We start from the raw sequence: 14,592 nt of genomic DNA, 5'->3' as shown, positions 1-14,592 counted from the left end.
AGGGAAAGGTTGGAAGAATGGAAGTCATTCACATGAGTAACAGAAATCAAGTAGTAAAAACAAGGATGAGACTGGGACATACAGCTTTGAACAGCATGCTTTTTATTTTCTTGGACGGCGTAATACCGGTCTGTGTGAATGTGGACTTGATCGGGAAACAGTAGAACATGTGTTATGTACTTGTAGAAAATATGTGGGGAATAGGAAAACGTTGGCTGAAAAATTCAAAGTTAAAGGATATAAGAACTATGATTTGAATATTCTGTTAAATAGTGGCTTATAAGTTAGTCATAGACTTTCTAAGGGAAAGTGAAATACTTGATAGAATTTAGTATTTTTTTATTAGGATACTCCCCACTTCGACTCACACTCCCATTCAGTAGGTGGCGGAAATGCACCTGAAAGTTGGTTGCCACCCGCCATTAAACAACAGAAGAAGTCTGGGAGGCAGCAGTGGAGGGGTTCTGCTGTCCTCCGGGCCTCGTCTTGGTTTGAACCCCTTCGTTTTGAGATGAGTTGACTCTAATAGTTTTAACTCTGAGTGATCCAGAGGGATCGTTTGAAGGTTAACATCGTAGTTTACCGACTTTGGGACTTTAAAACACTCGGTGTTTTCGTAGAGCGTCGGTTTTATATCATCTTGTGTTTCTAAAGCACCGTCTGTTTCGGTAAGTTTTAACCGGGTGTTTAAATGTTGATAATTCACCCTTTAAATGTTAACCTTTTAGTCTCGATTTGGTTTGTTCGGCACTATTTTAATAATGCTCGCCATCTGTTTGCACTTGTTTTAGAACCTTTTACTACAATTAAACCCGTTTCAACTCCACTGTCATATTCTTATGTTGCCAGCCCCCCCACCCACCCCTCCCCTCACATTTTAACACCTCCTGTCGGGACGTAACATTGATCACTGAAAAAGCAAACAACCCAGATCTTCTGAATTAAATCCTAGAATCTTCTGATTGATTACAATAAAGACCTAGCAGGTTAATATTTGATATTTATATAGAATATTACATCTTCGTGGTCGTAACAGATGAAACCATCAAATTGCCTCCGCTACAACAGCTTGCACCTTTTTACACTCGATATTTTCACAAACATTTCAGAGTTGAAGTGAGGGTCCTACTTTAACCGAGTCGGCCTCCTCTACTATGGTGCTGATGCGGTCTTTGTGCTGCCGGCATTCCTGCTCTGCCTTCTCGTAGTCGTCCTTGAGGATGGCCATCTGGGCTTTCGCTTCTTCAAACTCGGAGCGTTTGGATGAAATCTTCTCAACAATTTCCTGAAGATCTTCCTCCTGAGGTACAACACAACCCCCCCCCCCCCCCCCCCGGAATATAATCACAGGTGACAACTGGCAGCTCAAGTTCACATCATGCTACAAAGTAGAGTTTGTGTCCGGACTCATTTCAGGTGCACAGAAACAAACAACTTCACGAACCAGAAGCCTGACGTCGTCCGACTGAGGCTCTTCCACGTTCTTTAAGTCTGTCAGCTCAAGCTGCAGCTTTGTGACCTTGTCCTGGAACGACATTGTTGAAAATGAACACACATTTGAAGCTGAAGTTTAATTTTACATAAAGGTTCACAGACAGCGTTTTCTGAATTACCATCAAAACCATCTTCATCAATTCTTTGTCCCTCAGTAATAAAAAGGACTACATGCTAGTAGAACTCCACAAGGTTTCTCAAACAAACAAAGCAGAGAAATTAAACTTATTTATGGATAAGAAGGAGTAAACAACGATTACATTAGTGCTTTTTTGCTCCATGCTTGCTCTTCTCAACAGCCCTTCATTCTGTTTGAGGTCTTCATCCAGTTTCTTCTTTCGTTGCATGAAGCGAGCTTCTTGAGCGTTCTGGTTCTCCAGCTCTCTCTGCAGGTGCCTGTTAACACAAACATGTCAGTCACAAAGAAAGACAACAACGTGACTGATAGTCAGGAAGCGCACTAGGACACTTACACGATCTCCTCCTCGACATCTCCCGAAAGACAGTTAGCTCGGCTCTGATCGGCGCTGTAGCTGCGGTTGGGGTAGATCTGATCTCCGTCTTTAGAGAAGGCCTGGGTACAGTGAGCCGGAGGAGTCCCGCCCTGCATTACACGCCGGGCCTCTGTGCGATTCTGCACACACACACACACACACACACACACACACACACACGCACACACACGCACGCACACACACACACACACGCACGCACACGCACGCACGCACACGCACACATACACACACACACACACATACACACACACACACACACACACGCACACACACATACACACACGCACGCACACACACACACGCACGCACACGCACGCACACACACACACACACACACACACACACACAAAACAAAGTCAGATACATTTAAAACGTTCACAAAATCCTCTAGAATTTTGTTAGCAGTTAAAAAGCAACGTGTCAAACTCCTGAAGCCTTCCAGTACACACTCATCTACAAACCGGTTTGATCCGGTAATTTAAACAAACACAAGTCTAGAGCTGTGTTACGGGGTAATCCATCTCTATGTTGTAACAGTTTAGATGGAAACAGTGTCTGACACCTTACAGACGAAAATCTTGTTTTTACCTTAATGAGCAAAATGCACTCGATGCCCCTGTGATCGATGAGGCAGTTGGCAACAACTGGGTCCTCGATGTCCAGCGCTTGAAGAACAGACGGGTAATCGGGATGATTCACGGCCCTGAAAAAGTAAATCTATTACAAAAATCTGTTACACCAACCTTCAAGTAAATATCTGCCTATAGCACAGGGACTGAAGCAAAAAATCCTCATCCCACTGAAAATTATTGGGGGGGGCTCACACTGTTTACATGCAGCCAGTATTCGGGTTTTGAGGTCAGAAATGTTGTTTCTGAAAAATGTGGAATAACCCATTCACACACAGTGTTTAACAGTGTGTGTGTTGAGATTTCTCTGAGGTAAAAGAGATGATAAGTATTAAAGTACTCTGGGGGGGTCGGGGGCACGCCCCCCCAGAAAAACATTATTGGACATTTTATATTTAAACGCGTCAGTCTGGTGCATTTTGGGGGAAAGTAGAGTTACAGGCTGGTAGCTGTGTATGATAAAGTATCCATACATGTTCATTATAATGATATACGAGTTAACAATGTCTTCCTGTCCTTTATTAGTCCATTATGAACACAGACTAGAGTGAAATCCACTCATGCATCCATGCTGCTCAGCACCAGAACCGCACTAGGTACCAAAAGAACCAATCAGCTGGCAGAGCTCCCTGTGAGCTGCAGAACGTGCAAAAGTACGTGACTCAGTTTAAGGAACAAAGCAGAATCCAGCTGCTGTTGTTTATTTGTTGTTGTTGTTTATAGAAACTAAATACATCTGCAGGGCTTTAGGCCCAGGGCAGCTTTAGATCATGACCTGTTATTAATAATATCACGTTATTAATAATATCTTGTTATTAATAATATCATGTTATTAATAATACCATGTTATTAATAATATCTTGTCATTAATAATACCATGTTATTAATAATATCATGTTATTAATAATATCATGTTATTAATAATACCATGTTATTAATAATATCTTGTCATTAATAATATGTTATTAATAATATCATGTTATTAATAATATCAAGTTATTAATAATATCATGTTATTAATAATACCATGTTATTAATAATACCATGTTATTAATAATACCATGTTATTAATAATACCATGTTATTAATAATATCAAGTTATTAATAATATCATGTTATTAATAATATCATGTTATTAATAATACCATGTTATTAATAATATCATGTTATTAATAATATCATGTTCTTTACACCAGTCTGAATATTCTGTAATGTTCACAGACATCCAAACCTTAGAAATGAAATATAATCAATATTAAAATTATTAATATAACCTTTTCATTAAGATGAGTTATCTGTTATGTTTATTTACATTTGATAGTAATATGACTAATAATATTAAATCTTACCTTGTATCATTTGTAGTTTTAGTGCATTCACTTAATATTAATGATAAAATGATCAATAACGGGTCACTAGTCTGGGCGTAGAACGTGTTTCCAGGAACCAACGCTCGTTCAGCAGCTCACCTGGTCCACTGACAGGAGAAGTCCTCTCATCAGCAGAGCGTCATGACCGAAAAAACACCGACCTCAGGTCGGCCCACCGGGAACGTGGGTCCTGGCTCATCGCGTTAACTCTCATGTGATATCAGAGCTTTATTGGCTGTTAGAATTCCAGCGCCTGGGGCGCACCGCGGGAGCGAGCAATGAGCACATGTGTTTTTGCAGCTTGGGCGGTGCAGAACGGTGGAGAAACGCGTTTCAAAAACACCGGTGCGCGTTACAGTTAGCAACAGGAGCGAGCGAGCGAGAGAGAGAGAGAGAGAGAGAGAGAGACTACTAAACCCAAGCGAAGGCGAAAAGACATTTTGACGGAACTTTTTTCTGATTATTCCAACTGACGGATTTCCGTCGCCACGACGGAGAACTCCAATCCCGGCTATAGCTCCACCTTTCTCTGTGTTAGTGCTGATTTACATGTAAGTCTTGTAATGTACGTACATACCGAGCATATAAATAACAACAACAAATCGTGATATTACGTTGAACCTTAGACAAGAAAATGATTATTTCTGGTGTTTTCTCACCTCCTCCTTGTATCATGAACACGTGGGAGGAACTGGCTGGTAATGATTGTCGGCCTGGGGCCTCGGAGAACTTTAGCCATGATGCTTTTGAGCACCTTCTCATCTTCATAGTTGTCGCATGTGAAAGCTCTCAGAAGGCTTTTAAGACACACTTCAACAGCCAGGGCCAGCTCTGGGTCCTTCAGACTGATGAGGTAACCTGATGAAGGAAATAAACATAGATACAAGGTACAACAACGTTTATTAACTCGTTCACTGCCACTGACGACTAAAGTCGTCATTTGCATTTTTTTACTGCGTGGGCGTCGGACGAGCCCCCACGCCGGGAGAACAAACACCCCAGCTCTAAAGCTGATCTTCATCCGCGTACGTCACACGTCACGTGATCAGGAAGCTGAAAATCCATGTGTTAGGAGATCATTTTGGGCCGCTGCGGTAAAAAAAAGTGAGGCACGAATCTGAAAAGCTTCTGCTGATCACAATTCAACAACGAGTTTTTAAAGAATGGATAACGCTTGAAAGTCGCGGATTTTTCCTGATGTAACAGGTGAGTCTCCGCCAGAGGTGGGAAGTAACGAATTACATTTACTTGCGTTACTGTAATTGAGTAGATTTTTTGCGCATTTATACTTTTTAAGTAGTTTTTAAAATCTGTAATTTTACTTTTACTTAAGTATTGTTTTTTGTAAGTATTGTACTTCGCTACATTTTTTATCTTATCCGTTACCGAGTAAAAAAAACAACATTGCAAAATACTGTGTCGCACGGTTCGCACTGGACTCAGACACAACCAGAGAGAAGAGAGACGAGAGTATAAACATATACATATGTAGAAGCGTCTTAACGCACTCGAGAGTGATCCAGCGCTTAATGAAGTGTCTATGTACATATATGTCTATACTGTAAGACCCAAACACGGAAGTGCTGCGGACGCTGAAGCCGCGCACCAGAAGAACTGAGCGCTTAAGTTACGAGAGTGTTACGGGGTACGAAGGAAAGGATAAGAAACACTAACTGACTACTCGGATGACTGGAGGATCACCTAAGATCAAAGCTTGTGAGAAGGAATGAAGGGATGGCTGAGCGGTCAGCAGGTGAGCTGAACTCCTTAGTGTGAAGCATGTGTTCAGTGACCTTACAGTGCAATGAATGGTGGGTAGGAGAAGAAAATAGGCGCTAATGGTACGAGAAAGATAGCCTGCCTGGCCTGCCAGACTCCTCCTGTTTAATTCACGTCATACACGGCGGTGCTCAATTTCTCATAAACAACGAAGACAGCGGCGGAGTTCGCTGCGGCTCTTTCCTCTGTTCTAAATGACTCAGATGTCTTTAAAACCACAAGTAGAAGCGCTAAAAGCATTTCTTCTAAAAAATAAAAGATGTTTGTGCCGTTGCCAGATGCTATTTTTTTTTTTTTTACTACAACTAGAAATCTACCGCGTCGTGTGGTACAGTCGGGATTTCCTTCTTTTTTCTGATTGGTCATTTTTGAGCTTCCTAGTCCCGCCCCTCAAGTGATCTTCCAGCTATAAGAAAAACTCAGCAGACTGGAGACTGTCTCCAAGATGTGTCTGCCACTCTTCAGAGCCATTCAGGATGGTGTCCAAAAGCACTTTGGTGAGATGATGGAAGACCCTGAGCTGACTGCTGCTGCAATCCTTCTTCCAAAGCTCAAGACCACCTGGACTGAGAGGCACGATATCATTGAAGCAGGTAATTTTTTATAATTTAATATCATACCTTAATCTGTTTTTCATTCATTTCAATCCTGACAACATACTTAAAGTTCAATTATACGAGTCTGTCGACACAAATTATAGTACTTGTAAGGCATGTGTTACTAAAAACAATTCTTGTTGCATCTTCTATCAAAACTTAATTGCCAGATATATTAAATATATGTTATGTATTTGTCATTCAACAGGTTTGATCAATATGAGAAGACACCTTGATCAGATGGCAGAGGCTGGGGCGAAGCAAGTCAAGCAACAGTCATCACATCTTACCCTCATCTTTGTTTAAAAGTGCTTTTCAGTCCATCGGTCCCAGCGTGCTCTCTATAATTAATGCTTCTCTGGTCTCTGGTCAGGTCCCTGCTTACTTTAAGAACGCTGTGATCCACCCGCTTCTTAAAAAACCGAGTCTCGACCCCTCTCTCCATAGCAGCTTCAGACCCATCTCTAAACTTCCGTTCATCTCCAAGATCTTGGAAAAGGTTGTGGCTAAACAACTCACAGCTGCTCTTGATGAACATAACATCTATGATAGCTTCCAGTCAGGTTTTCGTAGAGCTCATTCTACTGAAACAGCTCTTCTTAGGGTCTCTAATGACCTTCTGACTCACAGTGATGCAGGGTTCTGGTTCTGGTCCTGCTGGACCTGACTGCAGCCTTTGACACTGTTGACCATCACCTGCTACTGGAGAGGCTGAGAGACTGGGCAGGCCTATCAGGATCTGCCGGGGTGGTCGTTCAGGGAAAAGTCACGGACTTGTGACTATAACCTAATTTATGTTACTAGTTTGCAGTGTAACTGCCTTTGTACTTCAACATGCATATTTGTTCATTTAATAAAAAAACGGCCACTTTGACATTTATACCCCATTGTCTTTTTTAACTATTCAGAAGAGCCCGTCCTTGCACAGTCAAAAAAGTAACTAAGTAACTTTTACTCCGACTACATTTGAAATAAGCTACTTTTTACTTTTACTTGAGTATATTTTGAGGCAGATAATTTTACTTGTAATTGAGTAAAATTTCATGAAAGTAATTATACTTGTACTTAAGTACAACATTTTAGTACTCTTTCCACCTCTGGTCTCCGCTTTGTTTTGGTAGTCTTGGCGTCGACATCATCCTAGCGCGCAACGTTCTGTCGCTCTTAAAAAACAGTGAAAAGGCCGGCAGTTAATGAGTTAACTCTGTTGGTTTTATAGGATCAGAAACAGAAACAAGTATGACTTAAAAGGTGTTACAATGAAATCTACCATTATTGGTGTTTTATTGTCGAATGATCTATTCAGAATGAAAATGTAGTAAACAACACAGACAGACAAGGTCAAGAGTCTTACCCAGAGGTCCTCGGGGGGTGTGCTTGAACAGGCCTTTTCTGTGGGCTTCCTCGATGCCACCGAGCAGTTCCGGCATCTGGTCTCCAAAACGCCGAAGTCGATTAGAGCGGCTGGCCATCATCGTATCTAGTGTCCTTTTGTTTGCTTCAATGGATCTCCGGAGAACATCAAATTCCTTCCTGTAGATACGACAAGAAAGACGTTTCTTTATAAGAACAAGGCCTGCTCGCTGTCCCTCGTTCGAGGTGTCGTACTGGCGGGGACCGGGCTTTCTCAGTCCGAGCACCGTCTCTCTGGAACCAGTTGCCACCCTCAGTCAGGCTGTCCCCATCTCTGCCAGTCTTTAAGAGTCGCCTAAAAACACACCTCCTCTGCTTGGCGTTTCCTGAACATGTTTGATTCGGCCCTCTTTTATGTTGAATTTAATTCCCTGTTTTCATTGGTTCACTCTATCGCTTGCTTTACCCATCTGTCCTGTACTAGAATGTTTCACCTTTTTTTTTTGTAATTTGAATTGCTTTTATTTATGAATTATTCACTATATTTGTACTTCTACTGAACCATGTTCAGCGCCTTGGGCTTCCTGACAGGGTTGTGGAAGGTGCTTTATAAATAAAGCTTTGATTTGATTTGATTATAATTGAATATCAGCGAAAAAACATGAACGTGTCCTTGAAACGGATTTGCTCAGCTCTCAGCATCCCGATTTAAATCATTCCATCTCTGTCAGCTCTGAGGGAAAATCTGGAGTTCAAAAGTAGGAACCAAACAAATCTGGAGCCTTTTAAAGGCCGCACTGACGAAGCCTTTGGCTCAGTAACGCATACAGCTCAGCTAAACTTCTGTCTGTTGAAGGTGGCAGAAGAGACCAACATATCACAGTCACAAATGTGTTACTGATCCGGATACCTCATCTTCCCCTGTTCTTCTTTCATGCGGCTGCAGGAATGTTGATACTGGTCAATCTGCTGGCTCAGAGTGGAGCTCTGATGTTCCAGGTTATCCAGCTCGGTCTGAATCTGCGCCACACGCTCAGTCCTCAGCTGGCCTTCTGCATCCACCGTCTGACTGATGCTAAAGGGCAGAAAAGGTGATCGATCACTACATTCATAAAAAACTGGGAATCAAAAAAGGTATTTTCAGAACTAAAATACAAGATGAGCAACCATTTAGTAGAAATGAGACGAAAACCAAACATCCCACCTCAGACTGAGATCTTTTAAACGTGAGGACAGCTGAACTTTGTCCTTTTCCAGATCTCCAAGATTAGTTCTACACCGATGGACGCCAAGCTGGAACACACAGAAAAAAACAACACGGTGTCAATGTGAGAGCAGCTTCAGAACGTTTAAACAATGCGAGGAAGGACACCGGCTCTCCTAAACCAAACCCATCAGCTGTAAGGTCGTACTTAAACCCGAACCCCAAACCCAGCAGAAGTGTCTGAAAACCTTTGAAAAGGACATTGTGCTGAAAGATCTTGCAGGCCATCTTCGAGCATTTCCCAAATACAGAAACTCCAGAAAACAAACAAACAGAAAAGGGAAGTGTTGTTTGAACTCCGACCTCGCAGCTCTTGAGGAGTTTGTTGCGTTTTTGGGCCTCTGCCTTAAGTTCAGCACATTTAGGCTGAAGCTCCCCGACTTGCTGGGTGATCTCCTCCAGCTGATCCTGGATGTGCTTGAGCTTCTGCTCTGCTTGCTCCACCTTATTCTGTGAAACGACATGAAAAATGGAAGGATGTTGGAATTACAACAGAAACATAAAAACACATTTGCTGTATCAGACATGAGGAAGAAGAAGAATATCATAAAACTGTTTTACCTTCCATTCATCCACCTTCTCATCAAATTTCTCTGTCGCTCGTCTGTCACACTGCAGCTTGTCCTTCATCGGCTCCAACTCCTTCTCCATCTCCGACACCTGAAACATTTATTAACAGGTCTATTACAACGCACCAGAAGCATAAGGTCACCTGCAGGTCGCCTCACCAGAGCCCACGCCATTTGTTTCTGTAATTCCTCCAGCTGAGTCTGCATTTCACTGATTGACGCCAAGCTTTTGTAACGATCCTCTTTTTCCAGGTACTTACGCTTCAAGTCCTTCAAGCACTGAAAAATAAAAGCTCATCTATAACTACTGAACACTGTTTGAATAGTGCAGCTGAACAGCAGCCTGTCTGCCAGAGCCACACGTACGTCACGGTTCTGGGCAAATCTGTCCTCTGTGATGTGTTTAGTGGTTTTAATGTGAATGAAGTCGTCTTTCATCTGCTGCAGTTGGGTGGCCTTCATAAAAAACTGCAGGAAAATAAATAAAAAAGAGATGAATTGACATCAGTATAGTTCGTGCATGGCCTCGGGTCATTTGCTTTTACCTTGTATTTGTCTCCTTCTCCTTTAGAGTGCAGGAAGTGTTTGCTCATCTCTTGCGTGAGAATGGATACTGGGTTGTTAACCTTTGGACCAGAGGAGAAAACCAACAACCATCTCAGGAACACTAATCTGTTCTGCAGTCATGCAACAGCCGGCCTGGCTGGGACCAGTGGCTAACAAACACCTTCAGATGCTAACTTGTTTGAAGAGAAGCACATCACCATCTGCCCTTCATGACAAAGATCTAAACAGAGATGACATCATGAAGAGAAAGAATGAAGTTATTCTAATCAAACCAGATTGTTTTTATGGGCGACTTCATGTAATATTGAAGCCATGCTATGCAACGTTTTCATATCTTTAAATCATGTCTTGAATCAGTATTGTGCTAAATGACCCGTTACAGGATCAATGAAATGTCACTCAAGACTTCCACCGCCACTTGTGGCCAGAATACCGCACTTGCAACTTAAGAGTGGCGGGCCGCCTTCTGTTGGACTTAGTGAAGAGAAGCTGACATGTGCTTTATAGTTTTGTGACCTCGCCTCTGGAACAGGCTGCCAGAGGACCTCGGGGCCGTAGAGTGTTCTTGTTTTTAAGGCCAGGCTCAAGACTCACCTTTTTAGTATAACTTTTAAGTGATTTTGATCTATTTTAGCCTGTTTTATATTTGATCAGTGTTTTATTACTTACTCTTTCTAATTAAATAACACATATTTTCCTATATATTTATTTTAACTTGTAATAATAATTATTTTAACCAGTCTTAATACTTTGTTGTTTATGTTTGTGTTTATGTATTTAGCAGACGCTTTTGTCCAAAGCGACTTACAAGTGATAATCGGCATGTTGCCCTTGAGGCTAACAACAACAACAATAATAACAACAAATTGACATCAGTCATGGAGAGTAGGGAACAAGGAGTGGACGGTAGAGAGGGGGACGGGTGCAGGGAGGGTGCTAGTTAAGAAGATGCTCTCTGAAGAGCAGGGTCTTCAGGAGTTTCTTGAAAATTGAAAAGGAAGCCGCTGTTCTGGTAGTGCTTGGAAGGTCATTCCACATTTGTGGAACGATGCATGAGAAGAGTCTGGATTGTCCTGAGCGTGGTGTAGGCACTGCTAGCCGACCATCCTGTGATGACCGGAGCGGCCGGGCCGAGACGTAAGCCTTTACAAGAGGATTCAGGTAGATGGGAGCCGTACCGTCTCGGACTTTGTATGCTAGTGTTAGCTATTGGAATTTGATGCGTGCTGCTAGCGGTAGCCAGTGGAGCTCAATGAACAGAGGGGTGACGTGTGCTCTTATAGGCTGATAGAAGACCAGACGCGCCGCTGCATTCTGGACCATTTGAAGAGGTCTCACAGTGCCTCTTCAAATGGTCCAGAACGCAGCAGCGGTACAACTTTGTTGTACAATATTTTATAAATTTAATTATATGTTTCTACTTGGGTATGTTTTATCAGTGTGTTTTATTTAGATTTTTATTCATCAGCTGTTTATGTTTAATTTGTTTCTTAATTGTTATCTCAGGCCCTGTCCACACGTAGCCGGGGATCTGCCAAAACGTAGATATTTTTCTACGTTTTGGCCTGTCATCCACACGAAAACGGATCTTTTTCACACGAAAACGGATCTTTTTCACACGAAAACGGATCTTTTTAAAAACTCCGGCCAAAGTGAAGATCTGCGTTTTCTCCGTTTTGGGTGTCTGCGTGTGGACGGACAAAACCGGAGTTTTAAGGTCCGCAACGTCACTTTCCGCGACAAAAAAATGCTGACATCACGTGTGCGACCTGTGTTTACACTAGCCGACAGCATGGATGCCCTCAGAGCTGCGCTCACTTTATCACTTGTCCAAGCGCTTTTTGCTTGTTTGTGTTTGCAAGAGGAATTACTGCTCCTTGCGGAAGACCACAGACGAAGGACGAGGTTAAGAACGGGGGAAGTACTGCCGCCTACAGGTCTGGCATGTCCTCAACAACGTATTTATCCGGGTACGTGTGGACAGAGTTTTTTAAAAACGCGGTGGTGTGGATGCAAGTTTTTGGAGGGGCGGAGATTTGTTTTTTAAAAAAACCGGCTACATGTGGACTAGGCCTTAGTCTCATTAGTAAACGAGTGTTTCCTCAGAGGGCTGTGGCGGTGGGATGCTTCCCATGTCTACTCTTGCCAAGGCTGTTGCTGCCAGTCTTGGTGCTCCCGGTGCCGTCGGCTCCTTTGATGGTGTTTTCGTCTTCTTTGTATCTTCTACATCTGCACTCAGCCAGCTGCCCTTTCTCTGTTACGTGTGTGTGTGTGTGTGTGTGTGTGTGTGTGTATGAGTGTGTGTGTGTGTGTGTGTGTGTGTATGAGTGTGTGTGTATGTGTGTGTGTGTGTATGTGTGTGTGTGTGTGTGTGCGTGTGTGTGTGTGTGTGTGTGTGTGTGTGTGTGTGTGTGTATGAGTGTGTGTGTGTGTGTGTGTGTGTGTGTGTGTGTGTGTGTGTGTGTATGAGTGTGTGTGTGTGTGTGTGTGTGTGTGTGTGTGTGTGTGTGTGTGTGTGTGTGTGTGTGTGCGTGCGGGAGTTTGCATCTGCTTGGGACGGGATTGAGGGTGGGAGGAGGGAGAAACCGACTGCTGTCTGGTTGTCTTTAAAGCGCTTTGAGCTGCATTTGCATGAAAAGCGCTTCATAAATAAATTTTGGTTGATTGATTGATGATTGATTGATTGATTGATGTCTTCCAGCGTGTTTCATGCATGTTTTAGATTGTGAACCCAGCGGATGTGTCTGATAGAGTGATGAACTGCTCCTGTAAAAACTAATGAAGGCCGAGGAGACATGTCAGCAGTTAGATTAAGGCTTTTAAGAGATGAACAGAGAAGAGTTTCACTTTCAGTTTTACAACAGTGAACTAGTAAAGGACACTAGGGGGTGCTAAAAGCGAGCTAAAACTGCACAGTTTCCCTTTAAGTTATGGATTAAGGCTAATTTATACTTCTGTCAGCTCCACGAGGGAGAAACACGCATGCAGACGGAGAAGTTTTGCTCTCGGACTTTTCCGTCTCCTGGGGAGTGTTGCAAAGCAATTCCCCACCAGGACAAAACAGAGGGCGTAGCGCTGTTCTGGGGTATCCTGTCATGTATCCAGTCCAAGATAGTGCATCTATTATTCTGTTTGTACTGCGTTTTTTTGTATATGAGACTTTTTTACGTGGACAAATTTGTTCCTCACTGTCCTCCACCTCTTCATGCGCTCGCCACATCTAAACTCACGTTTCCTGTCATTTCTGTCCACCAATAAGATGCCCTCTGTGCATCTCTTCATGTCTTCAGTCACGGGTGAATAAAACATTCATATTTTTCCACGATGTATTCTTTAAGTTGCTCCATCTCTGCCGCTAGATATCCTCGGCTCTCTTTATGTTTTTGCGGTGCTGTAGACGACAGCGGCGTCCTAACCAATCACATGCTTGAATTCTCCGTTTCATCGGACGGATGTTTAGAAAAGAGCTCGACTCCACCGGTCTTCGCGAGGATGGATAATGAAGTTGCGTGTCTCCGTCCAGACGCAGAAGTATAAATTAGGCTTTACGCTCACTTATGACCACCTTAAATTACATCCCAATCTGTGTATTCTGCTGTTCCCACGATCCACTGATTACCTCGCTTATTCATTTTCTCGTTCCCTTTCCTCACATTTAATTTTTAATCACAATTTTTACTTTACCAAATGTTATGATTGATGAAGCAATCAGTTTCCCTCTGGGATGAATAAAGCATATTTTAACTGAATAGAAGTTTTTAAATCATTTTTATTCTTGTGATTTTTATCTTGAGAGGCACTACATAAAAGTTTGTTTCTTCTTCTTCTAAACTGACATTTATGCATTTACATATGTGATTAGCAGTGGTTGTGTGAATTAGCTTAACTCATTCACTGCCATTTACATGTTTCCCCTTTAGTCTTTAAAATACCAATATTTGCCCATAACATCTTATTTTATGTCTGTTTGATGTCATCATTTTAAAAATATTAGATCAGATGATACTCAGTACTCAAGTAGCCTTCTACTCAGATACTTTTTTACCCTTACTTGAGTAATAATCCCTATATCACGAGAATATGGTCCTCGGTTTGTGTCCTTCCAGTGAGCTTTGCAGATGTGGGAAAATGTCATCAGGCAGTAATCGTTGTTAAATTCATAATTATTCTCGGAGAGAGACCAACTCTTATCTGCCCCTGGGAGCCCCGTAATGCATAGCGTCATTTCAACATGGCGGTGTCCGCGACACGGTTTATATGCAGGTAGCGGCGCTGCGGCTGCTTTATATAGCCACTCGTTGCATTCTCCCTCAACCCAAATCCTCGGATCACGCATTTTAACTAAAACGCTAACGTTAGCTTGCCTTGCGTTGACTGTAGAGTTGTGGGTGATGGTCACGCAGATGTGTCATGAGATTTGAAGCGTTGCTGCCTTTCACAGACACTTTTTCTGCAC

At 42.5% G+C, this 14,592-nt stretch overlaps 1 protein-coding gene across 2 annotated transcripts in view; it reads right to left on the bottom strand.

Annotated features, from left to right (window-relative positions):
- Positions 1 to 14,592, bottom strand: part of si:dkey-119f1.1 (Structural maintenance of chromosomes protein 6-like) — a 32,066-nt gene that overhangs the window by 12,791 nt on the left and 4,683 nt on the right. For both annotated transcript variants that reach the window (XR_008563066.2, XM_054739917.2), the window contains exons 7-20: positions 10,115 to 10,195; positions 9,936 to 10,037; positions 9,729 to 9,848; positions 9,562 to 9,660; positions 9,304 to 9,450; positions 8,941 to 9,029; positions 8,647 to 8,811; positions 7,738 to 7,916; positions 4,668 to 4,866; positions 2,598 to 2,712; positions 1,968 to 2,128; positions 1,755 to 1,890; positions 1,445 to 1,525; positions 1,130 to 1,300 (exon numbers count right to left, since the gene is read on the bottom strand). Coding sequence is in view for 1 of the 2 variants with exons in the window: in XM_054739917.2 (XP_054595892.2) it covers positions 1,130 to 1,300; positions 1,445 to 1,525; positions 1,755 to 1,890; positions 1,968 to 2,128; positions 2,598 to 2,712; positions 4,668 to 4,866; positions 7,738 to 7,916; positions 8,647 to 8,811; positions 8,941 to 9,029; positions 9,304 to 9,450; positions 9,562 to 9,660; positions 9,729 to 9,848; positions 9,936 to 10,037; positions 10,115 to 10,195 (1,845 nt within the window). In the remaining variant the exon portion in view is untranslated. The remainder of the gene's footprint in view (positions 1 to 1,129; positions 1,301 to 1,444; positions 1,526 to 1,754; positions 1,891 to 1,967; positions 2,129 to 2,597; positions 2,713 to 4,667; positions 4,867 to 7,737; positions 7,917 to 8,646; positions 8,812 to 8,940; positions 9,030 to 9,303; positions 9,451 to 9,561; positions 9,661 to 9,728; positions 9,849 to 9,935; positions 10,038 to 10,114; positions 10,196 to 14,592) is intronic.

This window comes from Nothobranchius furzeri, chromosome 1, assembly GCF_043380555.1.
Source record: "Nothobranchius furzeri strain GRZ-AD chromosome 1, NfurGRZ-RIMD1, whole genome shotgun sequence".
NCBI lineage: Eukaryota > Metazoa > Chordata > Actinopteri > Cyprinodontiformes > Nothobranchiidae > Nothobranchius > Nothobranchius furzeri.
Note: the sequence above shows the minus strand (reverse complement) of the source record. Positions and strands in the feature narration are given on the sequence as shown.